This window comes from Notolabrus celidotus, chromosome 20 (genome assembly GCF_009762535.1).
Source record: "Notolabrus celidotus isolate fNotCel1 chromosome 20, fNotCel1.pri, whole genome shotgun sequence".
Taxonomy (NCBI): Eukaryota; Metazoa; Chordata; class Actinopteri; order Labriformes; family Labridae; genus Notolabrus; species Notolabrus celidotus.
Genome location: NC_048291.1, coordinates 20011806 through 20035130, shown reverse-complemented (window position 1 = coordinate 20035130; position 23325 = coordinate 20011806). Strand labels below are relative to the sequence as shown.

The 23325-nt window shown below is 40.6% G+C and overlaps 2 protein-coding genes across 5 annotated transcripts in view; both read right to left on the bottom strand.

The window, feature by feature from the left end:
• Positions 1-11709, bottom strand: part of LOC117832961 (vesicle-fusing ATPase) — a 60657-nt gene extending 48948 nt beyond the window's left edge. For 3 of the 4 annotated variants that reach the window (XR_004635293.1, XR_004635292.1, XM_034712292.1), the window contains exon 1: positions 11547-11699. Coding sequence is in view for 1 of the 4 variants with exons in the window: in XM_034712292.1 (XP_034568183.1) it covers positions 11547-11558 (12 nt within the window). In the remaining 3 variants the exon portion in view is untranslated. Of the gene's footprint in view, positions 1-11546 lie in introns of all 4 variants that reach the window. The other variant, XR_004635294.1, reaches the window with a different exon arrangement.
• Positions 11710-18288: 6579 nt separating this feature from the next.
• LOC117831886 (cyclin-dependent kinase 5 activator 1-like) lies at positions 18289-22734 on the bottom strand. Its single transcript, XM_034710782.1, has 3 exons — positions 21775-22734; positions 19665-20301; positions 18289-19561 (listed from the first exon to the last, which is right to left on the bottom strand). The coding sequence occupies exons 2-3, from the start codon at positions 20178-20180 to the stop codon at positions 19070-19072; spliced, it is 1008 nt and encodes a 335-aa protein (XP_034566673.1). The 5' UTR covers positions 20181-20301; positions 21775-22734; the 3' UTR covers positions 18289-19069.
• Positions 22735-23325: the final 591 nt, after the last annotated feature.

The following is a 23325-nucleotide window of genomic DNA, read 5'->3' as shown; positions in this document are numbered from 1 at the left end:
TTTCCGGGACCACATTTACAGAGGAGTCACAGTGGGTCACAAATCACAAATCATGGGCTGCATGCTTCAAAGGGGGCATCTCAAGACAGACTGTGTCACAGCTCAGCATCAAAGACTCTCCCTTTACGCTGACGATACAAATGTTAAAAAGCACACGCTGCATTGAAACTTCATAGTATGAATAAAGTTTTATTTATCGGGAATAACCCCTCGAGATATATCATCTCGTTTTAGAGCGGGCCCCGAAACATTGTTTTGTGAAAATTACGTGATGTTAGTTCTGTTAGCTAGCTTTGTAGCAAAGTTGCTAGATGACAGGAGCGGGGTTTTGTAACAAGAACGTAAGGATGGAACAGCTGGTGATGTAAATTCTCAATCATTCTTCGCAGGCTAGTTCCTTCTAGGGATACTACCCCTGAATGGAGACAGCTTATTTGTTAGTGAGCTCTTAAACGCTTGTGGGGAACTTCTCTTACTTTTTGACAGCTAGCTCTTTCCCCCAATCATTTGCTAACATAGGATTCCCAGCTTCTAGTAAAAATCAGAAAAAGTGTATTTACCAAAGGTTTAACAAATGTTATGAATTTAAGTATTTTATTCAAATACAAGTAGCAAGGCTAATTTTTGACTTAATAACGTTGTGCTACACAGCTGTAGCTGACTTCATCAATATTATGCCCTTTAGTGCTTTGGATGGACATGTTACGACAGCAACTCCTCAGCTTCTTTCTTTTAGCAAGACAATAACTGAGCAACAGAACACACTCAGACATATCAGCCCCCGCTCACTTTGAATGTTGCACCTGTCTGCCGTGGACACACACACACCAGCTCATAGAAAAACTCTAAAAAACACAGCGTGTATGCGTGTGTATCCGTGTACTTGCTGTTGTGCTTGTGTCCACTTGTAAGGCCTGTGTATGTATTGATATGTGTAAGTGTGAGTGTGTGTTAGTTGTTGTGTAGGCTGCCCCACAGCAGAGGACGGCTCTCTTAATATAGCTCCAGCTCAGAGCTCACAGAGGAAGGCCCGGCATTGAGACACCTGGGGATTAACCATTACTCTATCTCTCATACTCGTAAAAACATGTACTGCTCGACACACACTGGCATACTAAGCATGCAGGTACAGGCTACACATAATAAAAAGGTGAAACAGACACGATATCATACAGATTGGTTCAGGTACATAGATTAAGCAAACGTAACGTAAAGGCGTAAACGAGGCTGCTGGTGCTGCGGCACAGTTTCTGTTAGCTAGAATGTTTTTAGCATTCTTGCGTGTTTACCACCTAAACATGCAATAAATATCTGTTGGCTCCAAAACTACCAAAAACCATCTTTCTTAAAAGTAAAGGGTCACCCAAAATAAACAGTCACGACACACAGCCAGCTGATGTGTGTCGCTAAAAAGCACGCAATTTTTTCATGGCGTTAGCTTGATAGTCGTGGGAGATAGCAACATACAATCCACCACAAGTGGTATTTAAATACTTCCAAACCACTTAAGATGATCGTAAGGTGTCTACATTTTTTTTTGCAATAATATGTCCTTAAATAAACAAATGTATTCATTCATTTATTACATTACTGAAGTATTAATTCAGTGTATTGTGTTGTGGATCTGAAATCTATGAACAACTTCACAGATTACTAAAAAAATATCTATCAAAATATATACAACACCACGCATAACATAACTGAAGGCTATATTATCCATTTAGTATGAGTCACTGAAATATTGTTTAAATGGCTCGATGTATCAGTTAACAAATGTTTGTAATGACAAAGTTGTCTGTTAAAATAATAATTAATATTGTATTTTGCGAACAAGTATCTTTACAGAAGATGAATTCGAATTTGAAACTTGAATTCTTAGTTCACACGATACTTAAACATTTTGAAAAGCAGTAACTTTTCCCATTTCATTTCATTTTTTTCTAAAAAAAAAAAAAAAAAAGGTTAATCATGTAAAGCAGTCACTTCTCATTTTTAAAAAATGCACTCTTAAAAAGCTACCCCACCACTGACATGCTGTAACAAATTTGCGCTAATGGGAGAATACTGAGCTTTTACTGAGAAAACCAAGAAGCATGCACATGAGAAAGGGCTTAGTTGTTTACCTGCTCATTTCCTGAGGTGTGAAATCACAAATTTGGGTCTTTTATTTTCAATTAATTTTGTCACATAGAAGATGAGAGCTTATTATGAACTTTCTGTTTTAAATTGGCTTCCCAGAAGGAGCAGATTAGCTATCCACCATTAACTCTCCCAAATCATCCTTAGATCATCTTAGTACAGTGCACCCACACTTTGATTTCCAGCAACATGAAGCATACCTGCAAATGTTGCCACATTTTAGGGAAACACCTTTTTTATTAAAGTTGGGGTTGGCAGTCTCGGAAAACTAGCATGAATTTGAATGTGGCATTTCCTCAGGACTCCGTCTAACCCCTCCCCTCCTCCCTCAGAGCTCCTCCAAAACGACGCCCCCCCCCACTCACATGCACGAGCGCCGCTGATTTGCGACCATATGATGGTGGCTGCTTCAAAACCAGTCCTCACCAAAACATTATCATAGTGAAAGTTAAAAACACAAATAAATATGGCTATTGTTAGTACTTACAACTTTTCATGCTAGCATTATCCAGTTGTACTGGTGACACGATATCAGGAGAAAAGTTATAACACATATAAAACTGTAACAGCTCTACTGTTTGTTAAATGTGTTCAGTGTAGATGTTCTTAATTCCTACAGTGTTGACGGTTAGTGAAGGCATCAGGAGAGGTGTAGAGTGTGCGAGCTGGAGAGAGGAGAGACAAGAGAAGTTCTTCATTCATTCAAACATTGATTGTTGTTTTGTTGGTTGTCGTGATCACGGCCGACAGTGACCGGTTATTAAAACTAAACGTGTTCACGAATCGGCTCGTCATCCCTACAGCGTCCGGACGGACGCTACAATACATATACATTTTCTGTAGGACTTACTGAATGTCATTAATTCTTCTGCTTGTCAGAGCCCCCGTGGTGAGAGCTTTTTAGACTCTGATCCGGACTACAGTCCTGAGCAAAGCACCTCATCGGGTCAGAGGCGACAGGCCCGAGGTCGAGCGAGAAGGGCAGTAAGTAGAGTCAGGGGAAGCAGAGGCAGGGGACGGAGACTCGGAGTGCACGCCGGGGAAATGTACGCGCAGGAGGCGGGCAGAACGGCAAGACGGGATTTGATTGGTTTAAAATTTTGGCACCCAAAAAAGGCTGATTGGTTGGTGTTTTCCCAGGTTTACTCCGGCTGTAGATAGCAGCTTTTCTTCGCTCTTTTTTAAGAACACATTATGTTTTGATTGCCATCAGGACATAAAGATCATTTTAACCAGTATGACAAAAGTGTATCTAAATCTGATTACCAACCCCAGCTTTAAATTACGACTGGTATGAACTCGACTAAAAGAGTGTTTCTGAATTTAATCAGTTGTATCAACAATAAATGGTTAAGAATGAGACAATAGCAGAAACTTTCAGTGGGAAAATGACAAAAAAAGATTTAGTTAATTAGTCAAATTTGTTGAAGTTACGGATATCTAATATGGGTGCACATTTTTGGGACTGATTCTTGATAAGTCTTTTATTTGAAACAGAGGGTTATATTGTTGAAAAAAGCCTTCATATTTTAGGGCTCAATAAAAGAAGAGATGCTTTGCAGTGCTGTATCTTCATGATCTCTGTGTGTGTGTGTGTGTGTGTATATACAAAGGAAAGGACAAGACAACTCTGTGAATGCAGATGACGAGTGAAGCTGAAATGAGCTCTGCTGTTTCGGAGGGAGGGGCCTGTTTGTTATTTGCAGAGCATAACAGAGGCGGCCCAACAGCCCCCCGACCTCACTGACGCCGTCTCCAACCCCTTTTTAATTCGGGTGTGGGCGCTGAAACAGTAGCAGAAGCAGAAAAACAAATAACAGGCTCCAGATGAATAGCTGAGGAGCGAATGATGGCTGACGACAGTAAAGTAAACCCTGGCTGGTAAACTGCTCATTTAATTAGAGAGCAGAGAGAAAGAAAGACCACGGAGGAGGAGAGACACACATCAGGAGAGCTGCCATGTTTTACGGCCCACGCACTTGTTCCATCGCACAACAAGGCGTTTGGTTTTCTTTCTCTTTTTTTTCTTTCCCCCTGTTTCTATTGAATTTGACACAATTACATCAATAAGGTGTCCTTGAAAACAAAACACACCTACTGATGTTTGCTATGCTGCTGAAACCATCAGTCAGAGATTCAACTGAGCATGATGATGCAGCTCATGGCGACTAAACTCTACATTCTGCTGTTTATTATTGACAACAAAGGGTAACCAGTGGACAATAATGTTCTTTGCAGGTGCCGTATTAACTAGGTTAGTGTCTGCACTCCACATGGGGTCTTATTCAGGTTAAGCTGTTTACCTTTCCCATTGCACAGCCAGTTATTGTTAATGTGACAGTGGTGAAAATATTTGTGCCCACAGATTGCTCTTCTAAATATGGAAGAGGATTAGAGATACTGAAAAAAACATATATTTTAGAAGGATGGGCAAGTAAAAAACAACGTTTAAAGGTGTCATTTTTTTTTTTTGAGACGAAAGTGAGCAAAACATTTTTTATTAATGTGTAATTTAAAACAAATCTGAGAATAAAATCAAAATTCTGAGAAAAAGTCAGAATTTCGATGGGTGGGAGTGCAAGAATATATTTTTTAATAAGGTCATTTTTTTTAATTCTGAGAAAAAGTCAGAATTCCCAAGGGTGTCCGTGCAAATACATATATTTTTTATGAAGGTACATTTTTTTTTAATTCTGAGAAAAAAGTCCGAATTTCCAAGGGTGGACTAGCATTTTTTATTTTTATTAAGGTCAAATTTTCTTTTAATTCTGCGAAAAATTCGGAATTTCCTGATATTAAAGACAGACTTCTGAATTTAATTTCAGTATTAAAAAAAATAATTTACCGTAAAAAAATTGTATTTAGTTTGCCCGCCCCCCAGTTTTTTTCCGTGTTCCTAATCCTCTTCCTTACTATAAGGACCAAACTGAAAACAGGTATTTTTTTCACCAGTGGAGCAAGAAGGTTCCACATCACATTTTTCTTCAATAGCAGCATTACTTAAGCAGTATGGTAAGTTTCAGGTCAGTATGATTTATGCTATTCCTAAATCCAGCAGCTTTATGAGGGGCCAGATGGCTGGTGAACTATCTAGTGGACAAAAGGCCGCCTCTTCAATATCCACCACAGCAAGTCTGCCCAAGTGACTTACTATCACTCATTGCTCATCCTTGACCCTAAGGGATGAGTGGAGACGAAGACGAAGAGACAAAAACCCCAGGCAATTCAAGAAAAATATACCACGATGCAGTTAAGCTAACGTTAGCATAGCAGTATGCCTACTACAAATGTTAGATAGGATGTGTCAAGAAATGTTTCCTTTTATCTTTAGCAAACATATGGACCAGCGCTAAAAGCTTGCTGTCTTTATAACTAGTCTCTTGGTGGCTAAATTGACTGTTGCACTGCTACAATGTTAGCTGCTAAAACTTGCTAGCCAGTATTTGGTTCAAGTAAAAAGATTAGCCTTTATTTTTCTTGATTTAGAGTGAACATGTTTACTATGTAAGAAGCAGGCTTTTCAAACCCCTGATCTGCAATGAGTAATATCACCTTCTGCTGGTTGTAAATTTTAAGATTGTTTATACTTAGTTCACACGCTAAAGACCACAGAATTAGTCATTATTAGTTTAATTTAACATAAATTGGAATAATCAGCCAACAAAAATAAGAATATGTGTTTCATATAAGTGAAAACTTGTTAGAAATTGTAAGGCTACAGTTACCATTTATCTTTAATTCAACAAATGACTTGTATAAAGCCGAGCGTTTCGTGCTAAAAGCAGGAAACAGCCTCGCCAAAGATCAGCCTCAGATCAGACAAACCGAAGCGTTTCTTATTTAGGCAGCAGTGATGATTCACATGAGGTCAGAGAAAGACAGCCAGTGCCAGAGGCTCGACAACACTCGAAGACAACACACATCGTCTTCTTGCACAGAAAGCTTTCCAGGCAGATTAATTCAAAAGCCATGAAAAATGTATGAACACATTCGTTGAATAGGCTGCCTGTTCAAAGGCCATCACCTGCTTTGGAAGTGAGAATAAGGGAGCGAATTGGTGAGATCACTGAGATGAAAGATATTTACCAACCAAGAGCAAACACAGTATCAACATTTACAGTGTTACATTTTCCCATTAATACATGTTAACATAATGCTTTGACCTTCTATGACAAATGTATGTTTTTAAGACTGATGTGGAGTTCATCGTGTTGTCACGTTAGGAGCTGTTTGCTTTGCCCTGACGTCCTCTGACAAGCCGCAGTATGCCCGGCAACAGTGCATGCTCTGCTGGGCAAGAGGGGTGTGTTTTGTGTGTTCTGTGTGTGCGTGTGTGTGTGTGCATGTGTGTGTGCGTGCGTGTGTGTGTGTGTGTGCGCGCGTGCGTGTAGCATCAAACATCATGCCGTTGGTCACTTTTGACTCATGCTGGGTGTGCTAGAGGGGGAGTGTATCACAGCATCTCCCCTTTTCATGCACTCACATACTAATGTGATACATTATTAAAATAACCTACACAGCACACAGTTTAAGATGAATGTTCTGATACATCTAATGCATCTGTTTTACATATATACATTTAAAATGGGTGCATTGAAACATTTCAATTAACTTCTATTGACTGCATCTGGAAGGGAACACAAGGCTACTGAAGGCTGACGCATGCTATTGCGTTTATTTGAGGAAAATGCTCCTTGCACACAAACAACAACTCTCGGTTCTATTCTGTTCATGCATACAGTGCAATGTAACTGGTTTACTATCTAAAGTGGAAGTTCTCTTAATGTGCACCTTTGTCAATGTTTCAGCATACTTCCATTCAAATGGCACCCTTTTTTAAAGTGTACTGAGGGGGTCATTTCCATATCCAGCTAGCCTTACATTAGCATTACTTCACATTATATCAAAAGCCAATAGGACATCATTACGTACCCAAAAATAATCAGTGGTTATACGTTTTTTTAAAAACACACCATTTCAGAACTAGCCAGGATGTTTGATATTTAACATTACATATGGAAAAATCTAGATTCTTAATGGAGCTAAGGCTAACGTTAGCACCTCTGTTCTGTTCTTGGGCTGGTGGGAAATATGCGCCCCTTCAACCCTTGTCAGCAGTACTCCATACATTTATTTGTTCAGAGAAAATAACGTTTTCATATCAACAAATGTTTTGGGCGTTAGTCTTTTGACATTACCACGGAGGAAGTTGTCAAGTGCATTTTCATTAAAAAGTTTGTCAGATGGAAAGAGGTAACCTAATGACAGATTTCTTAGAATACTCGTGGCTAAGAAGCTAATGCTAGGCGTAAAAGTGAGCTATGGTTAAGGGCAATATCATTTTCTCATGGCTGTCAGATAACAGTGCTTTAATAATTTTAAAGCTATAGGGCACAAGTAACAACACATGAGGAAAATGCTGTAGTAGTGATCGACCGATCTACGGCTGATGCCAATGCCGATAATTAGAGAGCAGGCCATTATACCATGGACATAACAATTTAATATATGTGGTTAATTCAAAATGCCATTTATCAGGCCCAACCAATTAATCGGTCTATCTCTACGCCATAGTAATACTTTGTGTCTTAGTGTCTTACTTGCTCCATTTGCTTCAGTTTTGCTCTTAGATATCGGTCCTAACATTTTATAAATGTCGTCATACACTGGAGCTTAAGGGCCTGACTGGGGATTAGCCCTGACGCAGTATTTTTAAAGTAGCAGTATTAAGTTTATGTTTTTGCTGATAAAAAATGAAATAAATTATGCAAAAATAAATTCCTCATGTAGAAAAATTGACCGGCTATCATTTAATGCAGTATTGATTGAGCTCCCTCAGGTGTTGAGTCTTATCAACAAATCAACACGATTTCAGATTGCTCCGACACAGCAGTGGGCAGACTGTTAAACAAAATGCTGCTGTTGTAGTCTGTCTAGGCTCTGCGGTAAAATTAGTCTCTCACAGGTCAGCACTTCCCTCCGGCTGCATGGATTTTTATTTTATTTTTATTTTTCCACAGACAGAGTGAGTGTTTCCTCTGTAGGTGCAATCTAGGAGTTCCTTTGATATAAAACTATACACACATAGCTCAAAGCTGTTTTGACAAAAGAACCCACCTAACGCCATGTTTTAACCCCTGAGTGGCACTTCTGAATGTGCTGTTCTTCATACTAATCCTGAGGTTATGAAATTATGAACTGTACTGACTCAACATCACAAACATACATCCTCGAGCATCAGTGTTGTTCACTCTCTGCAGAGCAGTATGACCACAATGACACAATCTTGCTGAGTAATGCTACAGCTGTTGGCAACCTGCATCATGACTTTGCACACTTTGTCACAGAGTCAGGTACATGAACAGTATACAGCACATATATGTGTGAGTGTATGTCACTACTTTTACTAGACTAATTTGTTCTCCACTGTCCACAGAGATGGTAAATATGAAGCTAAACCAGCATCTTGCTAGTCTAGCTGTAATGACTTAAATCAAAAGCGCCATAGCCAAATTCTTCAATTTTTGTGTCAGATAATTTAGGTCCAGATGGTTGCTAGGCAGCCAATGGTTAAAAATGTGGCTTATCACTTTTTGAAGCTTGGTTTTCTGTAGATTAAATAACATAGTTATAATGTCCTGACTGATGAGTATTGTATTTGCTGTTTGATTTAATTAGCTTGGTGCTATTAGCTAGGCTAACTGTTTTCCCTCATCTTCAGTCTTTAAGCTAGGCTAAGCTAAATAGCTGCTGGGAGTACTCCACATTTAGCGGACATAACATAACAGGACAGAAAAGGTATTTACTACAATGTCAGACTATTCCTTCATGAGTCATGAGGCATAAGAGGATTGAAGAAGACTAAAGGCTGGTTTATACCATACTAGACTGTATAAAATATGGACGTAGAATCCATGACGTCACCCATCTGTTTATGAAGCGCTGTTTTGAGGCCAATCGTCGGTGGCAGCCATATTGCTGCTGTCGAGGGATTGTGACGTAAAGAGGCGGGCTTTGAGCCTCCTAGCCAACAGCTACAGTGTTCCAGCCTATCAATCAAGTCAGCTGTGCCTCTCCTTGGAAGACTCGTAATCTCAATATCTTCAAAATTGCCGCATTAGAAATTTTTTTGACCCCCTACAGTGTGTGCCAATCGAGAAATTAGCTATCCAAACTACACTCGTCTTTTGAGCCAGGCTGTAAACATGTTTATTTCTGCTAGATCGGCTTTTTTGAATTGGTGTCTATGTGGTTTCTGGTACTTCCGGAGCCAGCCTCAAGCGGATCCTCGATGAACTGCAGTTTTTAGCACTTCCGCATTGGACTCATATTTTGAGACCGGAGGTTGCCGCTTGGTTTATACATCTGCATCGACCCTAAGCAGCAGTGGTTGATGAGGATGTGAGCACTACATACTTGTGCATCGATGTGTCCGTGTCGAGCAGCCAGGAATACGCCGACGAATTGCTGCTTGAGGGCAGTGTGGTGTCTCTGATCGTTGGGTTGCCTGATTCAGGTCCCACTACGTTTTCTGTTTACGCTTTCACAGCGATTCCGAGCGTATTTTGTCAATTTACAGCGGAAACATGTTGCTGTTAATCATACAGCAATGATTACAGGGAAGAATAGAAAGGACATGTTGGAGGAGATAAAACACACGGCTGATGTGCAGGGATCCCGGAAGTGCTGTAAATGCAGGAAATACAATGCTGCCAAGTGAACCAATCACAGGGCTTGCGGTTTGTTCATAGACTGTATAAATAATGGCTGTAGTATCCATGACGTCACCCAACTGTTCCTTAGCGCTGTTTAGAAGCCAATCGTCATCAGCAGCCATAATGGAAAATGCGGAACTCAACCAGGCATAGTGTGACGTAAAGAGGCAGGGTTTGAGCCTCCTGGCCAACAGCTATGTGTTCCCGTCCGGGAGTCAAGTCAGTCATGTCCTTATTTGAGCAAAAACTCGTAATCTTAATATCTTCTGAACCGTCACGTTAGAAAAAAAATCACCCCCCGTACAGTGTGTGCTGATAGAGAAATTAGTTACGTAGAGTCAAGCCATTTTTTGAACCAGGCTATAAACATGTTTATTAATGCTGCAAAGATCGCCTTTTTTGAATTGGTGTCTATGTGGTTTCAAGTGTTTCTGCAGCCAGCCTCAAGCGGATTCTTGATGAATTGCAGTTTATAACACTTCCGCATGGGCTTTATATTTTGAGACCGGAGTTTGCCGCTTGGGTTTGTTACATTTTGGAAGAGGTGCGCGTTTGCTATGTGCGTAGGCCTCTGCGTAGGTACGGGAGGTACAAAAGACCTATGGCATAGGCTACGCATAGGTATAAATCAGGCTTTAGAATAGCTTACAGCTAAACCAGGTCAAAACTCAACTGTAGTTGGACAGAAGTGCTTTTTATTGGGTAACCATGACAGAAAGATAGGATCACTTCTTTGAAAGAACCAGACATCTACTTGTACTGCAAACCTTCCTCCACCAGGACTAGAAATATGCATGCTGCAGAAAATATAGTTGCGATGATGCCCAGCCCCAAATCATCACGTTTTGCTGTACGTTTGTAATTGGAGGATGATGCTATGAGAGTGCACCAAATGAAAACAGATGCCATCAAAAATAACCCACAAGAGCCCTTTTTGGAGGACATGTCCAGACTGAACACGGGAACCTTAAGCTGTACACTATTTAACCAAACCACGTCCCTCTACATTGAAGGACTTGTGATCAGAGTGATGAATACAACACAGCACGTTAACACCTTGGCAAGCCTCCCTGCAAACATCGTCAGGTTCTTCATCCATTCAAATAAAACCGTGCTCACAGTCCAGCAGTCAGCCATGCACCGCTCTGCTGCTCCACAGCGCAAACAGCGCGCACAGGCTGCAGAAAGAAGGCTAAAGCTGCAACGCTTAACCGTGTTGTTTTGACCGATTACACATCGTCTGCATGCTAACCTGCTTGATGCGGGCTGCTTATTATACCATTTTTCCACGAGCTTTGCTTTCCACATTAAACGTACGCTCTGTTATTTTATGCATAGTGCTCGTAAAAGCTTCTATGTGGCCGCTTTTTTCGCAGCTCAAGGACAAGCAGAGCCCAGGATTAAGCAGCGATACTCCCAGAGAAGGTAACGGTTTAGCAGGCTGAAACTGGAGCTAATATGCAAGGCTGGCGGAAATTGGTCTTCTCGGGACATGCCAGGTTTAAAAAGCTGCATCATCATGTGAAATAAACACTATATTCAACTGCTGCGATGACATTCAGACAGACTGATGACAATTTGAGGGTCGGAAACGTCATTCGGACCTTTTAAACCCTGTGTTTTTTCCGTTAGCTATCTCCCACAGACAGACACGAAAACACCTCAATCTTATATAATATTTTGATGTCTTACCCGGGCCGCCATCTTCACGGTTGCGGGAGATCAAATATGAAGATCGGGTCAATGATTCATAGGACAGCGGGGACAGTGAGCGGAAAGGCTCGGCAGCAGATGGGTTTATAAGCTGCACAGCACCTTGCTCTGATTGGCTGTTTCAAGCGGAAACGCACCGACGGGGATGTCACCAGCAGCTCGCGTGTGGTTGAGAAGCATCATCAAGCATTGCCGTGCAGTAACTCTCACGTGGCAGATTGACAATAGTGGTTGACAATAGTGGGGAAAAAGCAGTTGACTTGTGATAGTATTCTGTCTGTAGTCGACAATTAATGGTGTACATTGTTGACCCTGGCACGTGTACACGCATATGACTGCTCTGCTCGTTTTCAACGTCGAGAATGTAAACATGAACAATCCTACTCTATGATATAATACTAAAACCCAAATGTAGTATCTATGTGTTAAATTGGTATAAATGAACGCCCTGTACTCTCGCGCTCAGACTATTCACAATTTCACCTCTTATTTTTTGTAAATGTCTCAGCTCCCTGTTTCAGCACCACGGACAGCGCCCCTCTGCTCACTGCGTGCATCTAAACTGAGTCACAGTTACAGCAGTGGTGAAATGGTGCAAAGATAAGTAATACAGTGGAAGCACCCCAATTGAATATAAAGCAGTCTAAGAGACAGTAACAGACATCATGAACAGAAATCCTGTGGCTCTCCCTTTATATTCGTATAGTAACACTGTCACAATCCAACTTCGCTGTAACATGTCTTAGCCTACTGCCTTTTTGGTGAGACAGTTGATGAGATTTTTTTCATTTACTGGACTGTAATACCTTCTATTGTTCATTTCCAGATGTAAATCAAGCAAATGTCAACCCACATAGCAACAAATAGTAGATCAAAAGAAGATGTCAAATGTCACATTATTATAGTAACATAATTAGATTATTGTAATGGGCTTTTAACAGGTTTAACTCAAAAACATATCAATAAATTATAGTTGGTACAACATTCAGCAGCAAGACTTTAACTAAAACCTAGATTTTAACATTTTATTATACACTTTTAAAGCACTTCACGGCCTGGCCCCTAAATATATCTGTGATTTGCTGTCACCCTACCAGCCCGGCCGCAGCCTCAGATCCTCAGGCAGGAATCTCTTTAAAGTTCCCGTCACGAAGTTGAAATCTAAGGGTGACTGAGCGTTTGCTGTGCAGGCTCCACGACTGTGGAACGACCTGCCTGAGGATCTCAGGCAAGCTGCATCAGTGTCTTCTTTTAAACCACAGCTAAAAACATATTTTCATCGAAAGGCCTTCTTGTAATATTGTTTTCTACATTTATTTTTAATCTGCTTTTTTTCATGGTTTTCTTTAATTCACTTGTTGTTTTTATTTTGTTCTACTAATTTTAATTGTTGTATTGTTTTAAATGATTTTTGGAATTTTATCTTTTACTCTTTATTCAGTTGTTCCTCTTAATTTGTCTTGCCAGCTCATACACCACCCCCACCCCACCCCCATGCTTTGTTCTTTTTATTGTGGGTTTTTATGATGTAAAGCACTTTGTAACGTCTGTTTTGATAAGTGCTTTATAAATAAACTTTATTATTATTATTATTATTATTATTATTATTATTATTATTACTATTATTACTATTATTATTATTATTATTATTATTATAATGCATTTTAAAAGATACACTAAACAGTATACAATTGATGAATCCAGTTTTATTTATAATAGGGATGTTGAATCCATGTATAGTAATTAATGAAAACAATATGAGCTAGATAATCAAGTGTCTTTCTATACAGCTAAGAAACTATTTTTTCTTCCGTCCATAGCTATTGCACTGTTAGCCAAATGTGGACTTATAAGTAGATACTCTTTAACATACGAGTCATATATGAAAATTGGTGTATTTAAAGCATTTAATATTAATGGTATGAAATACCAAGAAAACATTTGTAAGCTTGTACATAGATGAGATGTCTTCACTCCTACTTCAGCACCATGGAGAGTTCCAGCCACATTGACCCAAATGGGTTGTGGTTGTGCATGAGGTAATTACATTTTGCATGTATGTGAAAGCACTTTGTGAACCCTAATTTTTACATAGGCTATATCAGTAAAGTAAGGACATTATTATGCTGATGATTACTATGATGATTATGATGATAATGATGGTAATTATCATTGTTATTTTGATTATTTTTTATTTATCATCATTATTATTGCTATTATTTCTTTTATCATTAGTAGTATTATGATTGTTGTTGTTGTTGTTATTATCATTATTGTTTTTATTATTATCATTGTTGTTATTTTTAGTAGTATTATTAGTAGTAGCAGTATTATTAAGGACCCTTGAAAAAGACAAATGCAGGGGCGCTGGTCGCCTAGCAGTCTGAGCACTCCATATACAGAGGCTACAGTCCTCGTCGCAAGGGTTGCCAGTTCAATTCCCGGCTGCGGCCATTTCTTGCATGTCTTCCCCCGCTCTCTCCCTACATTTCCTGTCTCTTTTCAGCTGTCCTATCGAATAAAGGCAAAAAGCCCACAAATATAAAAAAAAGAAAAAGAAAAAAAAGACAAATGCAGAACCCACTATTTTACTGCATGCCAGAATAAGCTTTTCTAACTCAGAATATATGGCTGACTGTTATGCTATGTCATCATTCCTACAATAAATCATAAGTTTAAAAAAAGTGCAAACATCATGCTTTAAGCTTAGCAATAGATTGTGTCAGTAGCTTAGTCTTCGTTACAGGTTCATGTCCTGGTTTGGACCAAAGTATGGATGTTGATACTGGTTACTTGAGAGGTGCCAGTTTGCCTCTCAGTTCAATGCCAGGGTGCCTTTCAAGAAGGTTCCAAACCCTTATTGCTTGGGATGCTCATTGGTACGCAGCACCCTCAGTCTGATATCTCTTTAATAGTGCATGTCCATAGGATCCTGTTTGTGCATTTCTGGCCTATGCGTGCACAATAAAAGAGTGTAAAAATTGAATACCCCTTCAGGGATTAATTATGTGTTTCTTCAACATCTTGCAATAGACGGAATTGTAAACCCTGTTTTGTCAGATTCTTTTCAGTACACATTCTTAGTAATAAAAACAAGCTGTCATCTTCTTGATGCACCATTATTTTAATGTCATCACACATCTAGAACTATATCCACCCTGTTCTGCTCGTGTGGTGTGTCAAAACATCATCTGTCAGCGCAGAGAGAGAGTCAACAAGCAATACTAACATCGCCCATAATGGTGTGTTTTTTTATGGATTGAAGCTCCCCAAACTCCCAAAACACCACTTCATCCCTGAACTAAATCTTCTCTTCAGCAGCTCCTGGTGATCGCTGCCATGCTGTGGTCAGGCTAAGAACTGTCTCTAAAGTCTGTTAATATGATAAGGAAAAAAAAAGAAACAGAGAAGACCTTGCTTGTAAAGGTTTTTATATAAAGTACCAGTAACAGTTGATCAAATTATTCTTATTTCTCACATAAATATTCATACATCCACATAGTAACAGACTGCAGCATCAGCACTCTAGTAACACTAGTAGCCTTGACTTTTGTTCAACAAAGATTCTTCTTTATACAACATGATTCACAAATTAAAGGAAGGAAACCATAATAACTTCGTCATCATTTTCATAAGATTCATATGTTACACGATAGTTTTTGTCTTGTACGTGTTGCAAGAGAAAATATGGCACATAGTTATGAGTGGATCAATGATGAGAGCATGTAGAGGAGGGGGTGTCTTCTACCCATCATTCTCTCTCCAGTTCTGGAGCAAGGTTCATTCAGAGGACAATTTTTCTCTCTTTGCTTCTGCTCTGGTTTCCTTGTCTCTTTTGATTTGATTTGTTATGCAGGTAGGACCGGAGCAAGTTAAAGGAAAAATATTTCATTAGTACATCCTCTTTTCCATTTATCAGTCATAATCTGTCATCCACATGGTGTTGAATAATCAAAATGTAAGATACATTAGTATGTTGGAAGTGATTCCAACCTTAAATAGGGATTTTTTTTGTTTCAGTTAAGTAGAAGGAGAAGAATTGACCATTTGCTAAAACACAGTTTTGATTTACACTTCTTTTAACTAGCCTGATGTAAGTGGAACAAAAGGTTAGCGTGCCCAGCAAATGGTCAATGAAAGCTTAGGATTTAACACTAATGATCCTCTTCAGGTAACAGCTGAATTGTTTTTGCGGAAATGCATCACACTTCAACTAAATGTTAGTGTTACAGTAATCACTGCGTTGTGTAATATTCATTATTCAGTATTGTTACATTTGAAAATTGAGGTCATGTGATTAAAAAGAGTATTTGTCCCCTTTGAACTTGTCTTTTATCCATTAACCTGCTGTTGTACAACTCCCACCAAACCCTCTATTTGCAGTTTAGAGCTTTAGGTGGAACAAATTAATAAAAAAATCACTCTTGAACAGTCAATTAGGGGAAATGCCACACAGAAAAATGCTACTTGTGAACTGTTCAACCCATCAGAAACAGCTAGGAGGAAGGTCGTGTAAACAAGCTTGTTTGCCATGGATTCAGTCTTCAGGTGCATATTTGTCTGGTCAGGTCTGACTCTGCATCAAGGCTACATTATTTTTACAGCATGGTACCTAGTGCAGCCCAATCAGTTCACATCTGAACACATAAAACATCACCTGCATTGTGGAGAGACCCAGTCTGGAAACAGGTATGACATTCTGTTTTTCTTAACAAGAGTTCAAAATCCCGGCTTGTTTCTTTTTGTTCAACAGAGAATTCTAACTGTTTCTCATATTACTATATATAGCAGGTCAAATATACATTTTCAGAAGTTATAACAGAATGCTAAGTGCTCCAGCTTAGGATGACCCCAATGTTAGCATACATTTTGCAAAGTGACACATAAAATTTCACTGTGTATTAAAATCACAAGCTTCCTATTTTGACTCCAGATCCTCATGACCTGAACAAAGTCCCTTTTTTCTTGTCTGATACATGATGAAGATACATTGTGAAAAAGCTTAGTCCTGATTCCTTTATAGTCCTTCTTGTTCTTCAGTCAGAGACTTTGAGTTGGCTCATGTTTCTCAGTGTTTTTTGTATGAAATGATGAGTCTTTAGAATGATATGGCACAAGATCTCCACCAGGTTGAAGAGGGCAGAGCTTTTTCTAAAATTGCAGACAGTTTATTGGCTTTGGTTAGACTCAACGATGTGACATCATCAAAGGCAAGGAGTCTCTCCAAAGCCTTTGCTACAAACTGAAGATAAGGAGTTTAAAAGAAAGAGGAATGTAGAAGGTGTCCACTTCTATATGGGAAATACAGGATAAAGAATATTTGAAGACTGGGTACCCACTCTTTAAAATATCCATAAATGAACCACTGAAATGATCCAAAATCTTGCATAACTTTACGTCCAATCTGGAGGGGTCTTTTAGGCCCCAAAGCACCATGGAACCAAGAATAGTGGAAACCCCAAGGTTTTATTTGCCTCTCTGGGTGTATGTGCAGCAAAGCCTCTCGCTCATTTCCTTCATTTGGTGGGAGTTCTTGTGCCGAGCTGCCAGGATGTCACATCGCTGAGCCTAGCTTTAAGCACTTCAACATGGCGACCGCTCAGTCTCTTCTGTTACATATGGTGCGGTGTGCCCAAAAGAAAGCAGCATGCTAGGAAACCTATAGAAGCACACATGCATGTCAAATAACTCAGTGAATAAGTAAGCAGTCAGGTCAGCGGACAAGAGAGTCTTTAAATAAGGGACAACTGGATCGGACTGGACTGCACCAGAGAGGGCAGGTCACATCAGACTGGCCTGGAGCAGATGGACAGAAAGAGAGAGAAAATCTGTGTCATTTTAGTTATTGTAGATTGTTGTGAAGAATATCAAGTGTAAGAAAAAAGAAGTGATGAAAGAGGAGGGGGGCTGACACTTCAAAGAGCAAAAGAAGTCCCTCGATCGGAGTAGTGACAGCAACATTGAAGCTTTGATTTTTAGAAGAAAAGTTACATCAACACTTGTGGCGTCTTCACCTCCCACACACCTGCAAATTGATAACACTCTTTCATTCTGACGTTCATTGCAAGTGGTGGAGACAGATCTCTGAACATGTCCTCCACGACCCAGCTCCAGCGATCATTCAACACGAGCGCAGTGTTCAAAAGAGAAAATCTTTCTTTCTTTCTTTCTTTCTTTCTTTCTTTCATCTTCCTTCCTTTCTTTCTGTTGTTTAAGAGAGAATTTCTCATAGTCATTCAGGACAGCACCAATGTGGACTGCATGAGAAAGTGCAGGGGAGCAGGAAGAAATGAAGTAATTCCCTTATTTAAAATATGTCGGGTCAGTATTGCATTTTCCCATGTGTTTGTAAACACAGCTTATAGATGACTTTCCAAAATGGTGTGCCCACAGGATAATCATTTCATAATCTAAGAAATAAATGAATCATCACCTAATTCATTGCAGATTTGAATGTAAAAAAAAACACCTATGTTCCCTTAAAGGTACAGTACTTATACACATTTGCCAATTAGTGACTTAAACATCACATCTCTACAAGTCACAGACTACTTGTGTTTCTGGCTCATCTATATTGTGTAGTTGTTTAAAGTTTCAATAGTGGGAATAGCAGCCAGTGTGGATAAGTGCAATAATTCTGGGCAGGACAATAGGAAGAAGGTAAAGTGGAGTTGGCAATAAGCAGGTGTTTGTGTTCAAGAACATATGAAGTGAACTCATGCAAGGTGCTTCTTGTTTTTCTTTACCCTCACATTTCTTACAAGTAGAAAAGCCTTTACACGCAGTATCATCATATCAGTATTGTGTATCATTACATTTCATATATTTAACCTCTAGAAGTGAATCTGTGTTGTCTGGCATTTCTAACCCCATTCATACTTCATCAAAGGACGGAAGAAGACTTTAGATCAATCACTTCTTATCTAATTAAAACAAGGTACAGGTCAGGCTGGTGGACTTGAGGCAGAAGATGAAAATGATAAATACCTGTCCCTCACAGCCGGTTATTGTCACATCAGCGACACTGCAAGTGATATAAATGATAAAATGAGGCTTCCCTTGTCTGTGTTGTGAAAAACAAATCATATTACTGCCTTAAAGCTTGTTATTGTGACATCCTGAGCAGAGTGACCCAGGTGTTGGATACCAACAAGTAGCCTGAAAGTCTTGTGAATCTAATCAGATCCAATTATGTCAAATAATGCAGCAATAACCCTGATTTAGTCTGCTTTCTTGTAGTCAAAGTGACCTGCTGGACAGTCGGCCTGACACTAAAGATCAGCAAAGAGCCTGTTTGTGTTTTTGTGGCTCATTGTCCGAATAAAAGATTGAAACACTGTGATTAATGCCAGAAATGTAGTCAAAGATAAACCAGTAGAGATGCCAGACAACAGTCCTGCTTCAATTATCCCAACACTGCAACACATTCGTCCACCCTACCTCGACCTGTTTACTTCATCAATCTTTCTATACATCCATCTTTCCCCCCTCCCAGCTCCCTCTTATCGGTCGAGGCCTATGAGGAGTTTGGTTTTCTCCTCCTCTTTCTTGCTCTCATTCTTTAGGTCAGCAAACACCTGGGTGAAGTAATGCGGGTCGGTGTTGATCTGCAGCATTTTGCCACTCATACGGTTGATGATCTCCAGGCAGCGGTCCCAGAAGGCCTCCTTCTCGGCCTCCACCAGGAAGGGCTTCAGCGGGTAGGAGATCTCGTTGCCCATGTAGGAGTACGACAGGTACAGGCAGGTGAGCAGCGAGGCTTGCAGCTCACGCTCCGAGGCCACTTCGGACGATACCACGTCGCGGCACAGCATGTAGAGGAAGACCACGTTGGCCGGAGTGATGAAGCCCTGATCCTGCCAGCCCTGAAGGAGGAGGGAGCGGTCCACGCTGCGCAGCCACAGCACCGGATCTGTCGGGGAGAGACGCTTCAGACGGTAACACCTACGGCACAGGAACTCACCCAGGCTGCGCATCAATTCGCTGGTTGAGGCCTTAGTTGAAGAAGAAAAAAGAAGACAAATCAATGCCATTTCATTTTAGTTAAGTTCAATAATTTTGAAAGAGGAAAAATAAAGTTTAGATTCTTTGGTTTACCTGGACGATCACACGCTTTGGGGTGCCAGCTGCAGTCGACGGCTGAATCCCAGAGCCTGTGAGAGAATTCTTTTTGGCAGCGACAGTAACTACATTGGCAAGGGTCTTGGAGGTGGGCAGGTGGGAGGAGGTAGTGGTGGTGGTGGCTGAGGGATCCTGGCTCGATGAGTAAGATGAAAGATTAGCACAGGACTGAGACTTCTTCAGCTTCATACTGTTGGAAGCCGAGTTAGCCGTGGCATTGGCTTGGCCATCAGGAGAACTTCCTTTCCCACCGTCCCCAACTTCTGACTGCAGCTTCTTTGACCCCTTCCTCTTTGCTGAGACGGCCACAATGCGTTTCCATGGTAACACATTTATAATAGAGGGTCGTTTGAGGGACTTTCCGGCTGCTGTGGCAGCATCTTTAGCGTTCTTGCTGTTCTGGACCGCTGTGTAATGGCCCACGGTGGCTGGGCCATCCTCAAACAGTACCGCCTTGCGGTAGCTGGGAGACAGCGAAAGCACCGTACCCATGATGCCTGTGCAGGGGTTAGTGGTGGTACAGAGAAAAAGAGGAAGGAGAAGTGACGTAAAGCTCTTTGATTGGTCGAGACTAAGAGCTCTGAGGGGGTCTCACTTCTGGTGGAAGTCAAGCCTGTGAGCAAGGAACAGGAAGGAGTGTAAATAATGCAACATTAAACCATCTGACTTAAAAAATATACACTTATTCAAGATGACATACACAGTAGGTATGTGACATTTAGCTAAAAAAAATTAGACAACCCTTTGAGTTGAGATTTTATCTATATATTTTGTCAAGCACCTGTTACCAAGGCCAACTCTGACTCTTCACAAGGGAATATTTTGAATTATTGAGGTTAATTTCTTGCCTTTCAAAATACAGTTTCAAATACAGTTATTAGTCCTATCCACGAAGTATGTACAATCTCCATCTAAAGGAGAAGATTGTGAGGTGTGATGAAAGTTCTGGAAAAAACTAGTGGACCTGTTTCCGGTTTTGTGCTAGCAAATGTCACTGTTTGTGTTTGTGACAAAAAGACTGAGATTAATGTCAACACTGGTGTCTGAAATTGTATTTATAGGTTAAGAAAGGGAAAACCAACCAAGATCCACTTCCTTTTTTCTAGAACTTCGTAGAAGACTGTAAGAATGTTAGCTTAAAAACTAACAAGTGGTCTCAGGTCGGGGACACACACTTTTAGGCTACATGTTTTTGAGAGACGTGAGGACAAAAACCAAGCAGGAAAAAGCAATAATAGTATAGTATAGGCCTACTTTTCCTTATTTAAATTTTGTTACTTGAAACTTGAAGAGTCATAGCTAATTGCAACGCATTTAGTAAGACGACAAAATTAGGCAAGTTAACTATGAATAAACGATCTTTGATTTTATCGGTGAAATTTAAACACGACTGACAACTGTATAAGAAATCCTCTAGCCATAACTGGACATTCCTTCACATTACTGTAAACATCTTAAATGCTGTAGCCTAAATGCTCCACTGCACCCATGTATAGGAGCCTGTTGTTTATTTACATGTCAAAGAAAATGGGCACAACTCGGTGGGAGTGACCCTCGCCTATATGATTTTATTTTTCACTGGAATTTGTTCTCCATCACTTCAACCTACTGTATGTGATGACATCTTGTCGCAACATAAAGCATATGAATCCTGGTCACGGCACTGTAGCACGGACCTGCTGCTGCTGTTCATCAGTATTATATAAGAAGCAAGATGAGGCCACAGAGGCACGAGAAAGAAATGTGCGCAAGCATCCATCTTAGCTTCAAAATGGAAGCCTTGAAAACAACCCCTCCAACACACTGCAGCTTCACAAACATGCCCTGATAAACCTCGGCTCTAACACGTCATTGGTGAGAAAATACAGAATGTGAGGTTGTGTTATTGAATGTTTGTATGATCTATTTTGGGGACATCTATAAAGGAAGTAGAGAGCGCTTACACACCTGTGCATTAGGTGATGGTGTAGAAATTGATGGCTTGGAAGTACAACACAGGCCTTGCATTTTGACGGCTGTGTTATCTTGAATGTGTTGTAAATGTATTGCAATATGCAGCAAAACATTCTGTTGTGTGTTTTCCTACCTTGTGTTCAATCGGCTCGTCTTGGGGAATCCATAAATCACACCTTGACCCCCCTTCCTGCTGGGCTACTGCGGTCAAAATGTGAAAACGTTCGCAGCCCCTCTGCTCGATTTCCACACCGCCAACAAGAGCTGATCTGGGCGTGAAAGCGGATCAGCTCCCTTTTAATGTACAGTCCCTGGCGCTACAGGCCTACAGGTTCGATCCCCAATGAGATTCTCCTTTTTTCTTCAATTTTTCATTTAGAAAAAGTCCCTCGCTTTGAGATGCAGCTGCGGGCAGAAGTGAAATGTGCTTCAGTCCTATGCTCGCAGCGAGTGGGAAGATGTCTTCCATTGAGAGAGGAAAATCTCTACATTCAGGGCTGTTGATGTCCTAGAACGACGCTCAAAGCTTGGAAAACCTCCCTCTGACAATAACGCATCGGCACAAAGCCTACCACTCAAAAAAAGAAAAGAAAAGAAAAGAAAGGTGGAGAAAAGGGTGGCCAGTATAAATTCCTAAAATTGGAAAGCAGCGTATACCCTCAGATAGAGTGAGAGAGAGAGGGAGACCCGTTGCTTTGATGCGGGCATCTGCAGTTATTCGGGTTGGATGTGGAGAAGAAACGGCGCCCTCTGATTGGCTGCTCCCGGGATGCTGCTGCTGCTGGCCGTCACTGTCGCAGCCGCGCCGCTAAGGCCATTGGCCGCCGACAGGCTCGAGCCTATCGGAAAGGTCGCTGTCCAAGGTGCTGAAACCAGCCGAGCAGATGTGTCAAAGCTGCTCCGCGGTGGCAGGGAGGGGGCGGAGGGGAGGAGGAGGAGGAAGAGGAGGAGGGGCTGAGGCTGGCTGCTGAAGATGAACGCGGAGGTTTTTGTGAATCAGTTCGAGTGGGCCGAGCCCCGCTAACACTGTGTGGGTGAAAAATACGCCTGCGGACAAATGTGCTCATGCGCTATTCCACACAGGAGCTAAAATGCTTTTTTGTAGGTTACATTAAAAATCTATTTTTATTGGACAACAGGCATTCCGCGAATTCTAAGAGAACATCGCTATGATATTTGTACTCATTGCTCCTCCTCAGGTGTTCTGAATACCTCTTATTAACATAACAGCTCATTCCCTGTCTTGATTGCTGTTCCCTAGCAACACACAGGCCATACAAGCAACTACCAACAGACAATTTCACTATTTACATGAAGTATGCAAATACCCACATGAATGTAGCCAACATAACACAAATGATCTGGTCTGTATTCACAAAGCAGTAAGTGTGAAGGAATGTATATCTGCTGCTTTGTAACAGTAACAGGACTGAGTGTGTTGGCCAAGCCATTTAAATTATTGCACAGAAATAATAGCCTGTTGTTGCAAATTACTGTTTCCTAGTGAAATGATGCCACTCACTGTAAATGAGCAATATCACACATGGGGGAGTGCTGTCATACTCAGTATTGGCATTGCAGAATACCTTTGTACATAATTATGCAGTTTCAATTCATAGAGGGTGGATCACAGATTTATGTTTTTATTCTACCAGACTGTATTAAAGAGCATGGTGAGATACAG

Bases quoted from the DNA above. Each gene is read 5' to 3' on its own strand.
- LOC117831886 (XM_034710782.1), bottom strand. From the start codon at position 20,180: ATGGGTACGGTGCTTTCGCTGTCTCCCAGCTACCGCAAGGCGGTACTG. The intron at 19,562-19,664 runs GTAAACCAAAGA...TCTTCAACTAAG, and splicing joins CAAAGCGTGTGATCGTCCAG to GCCTCAACCAGCGAATTGAT.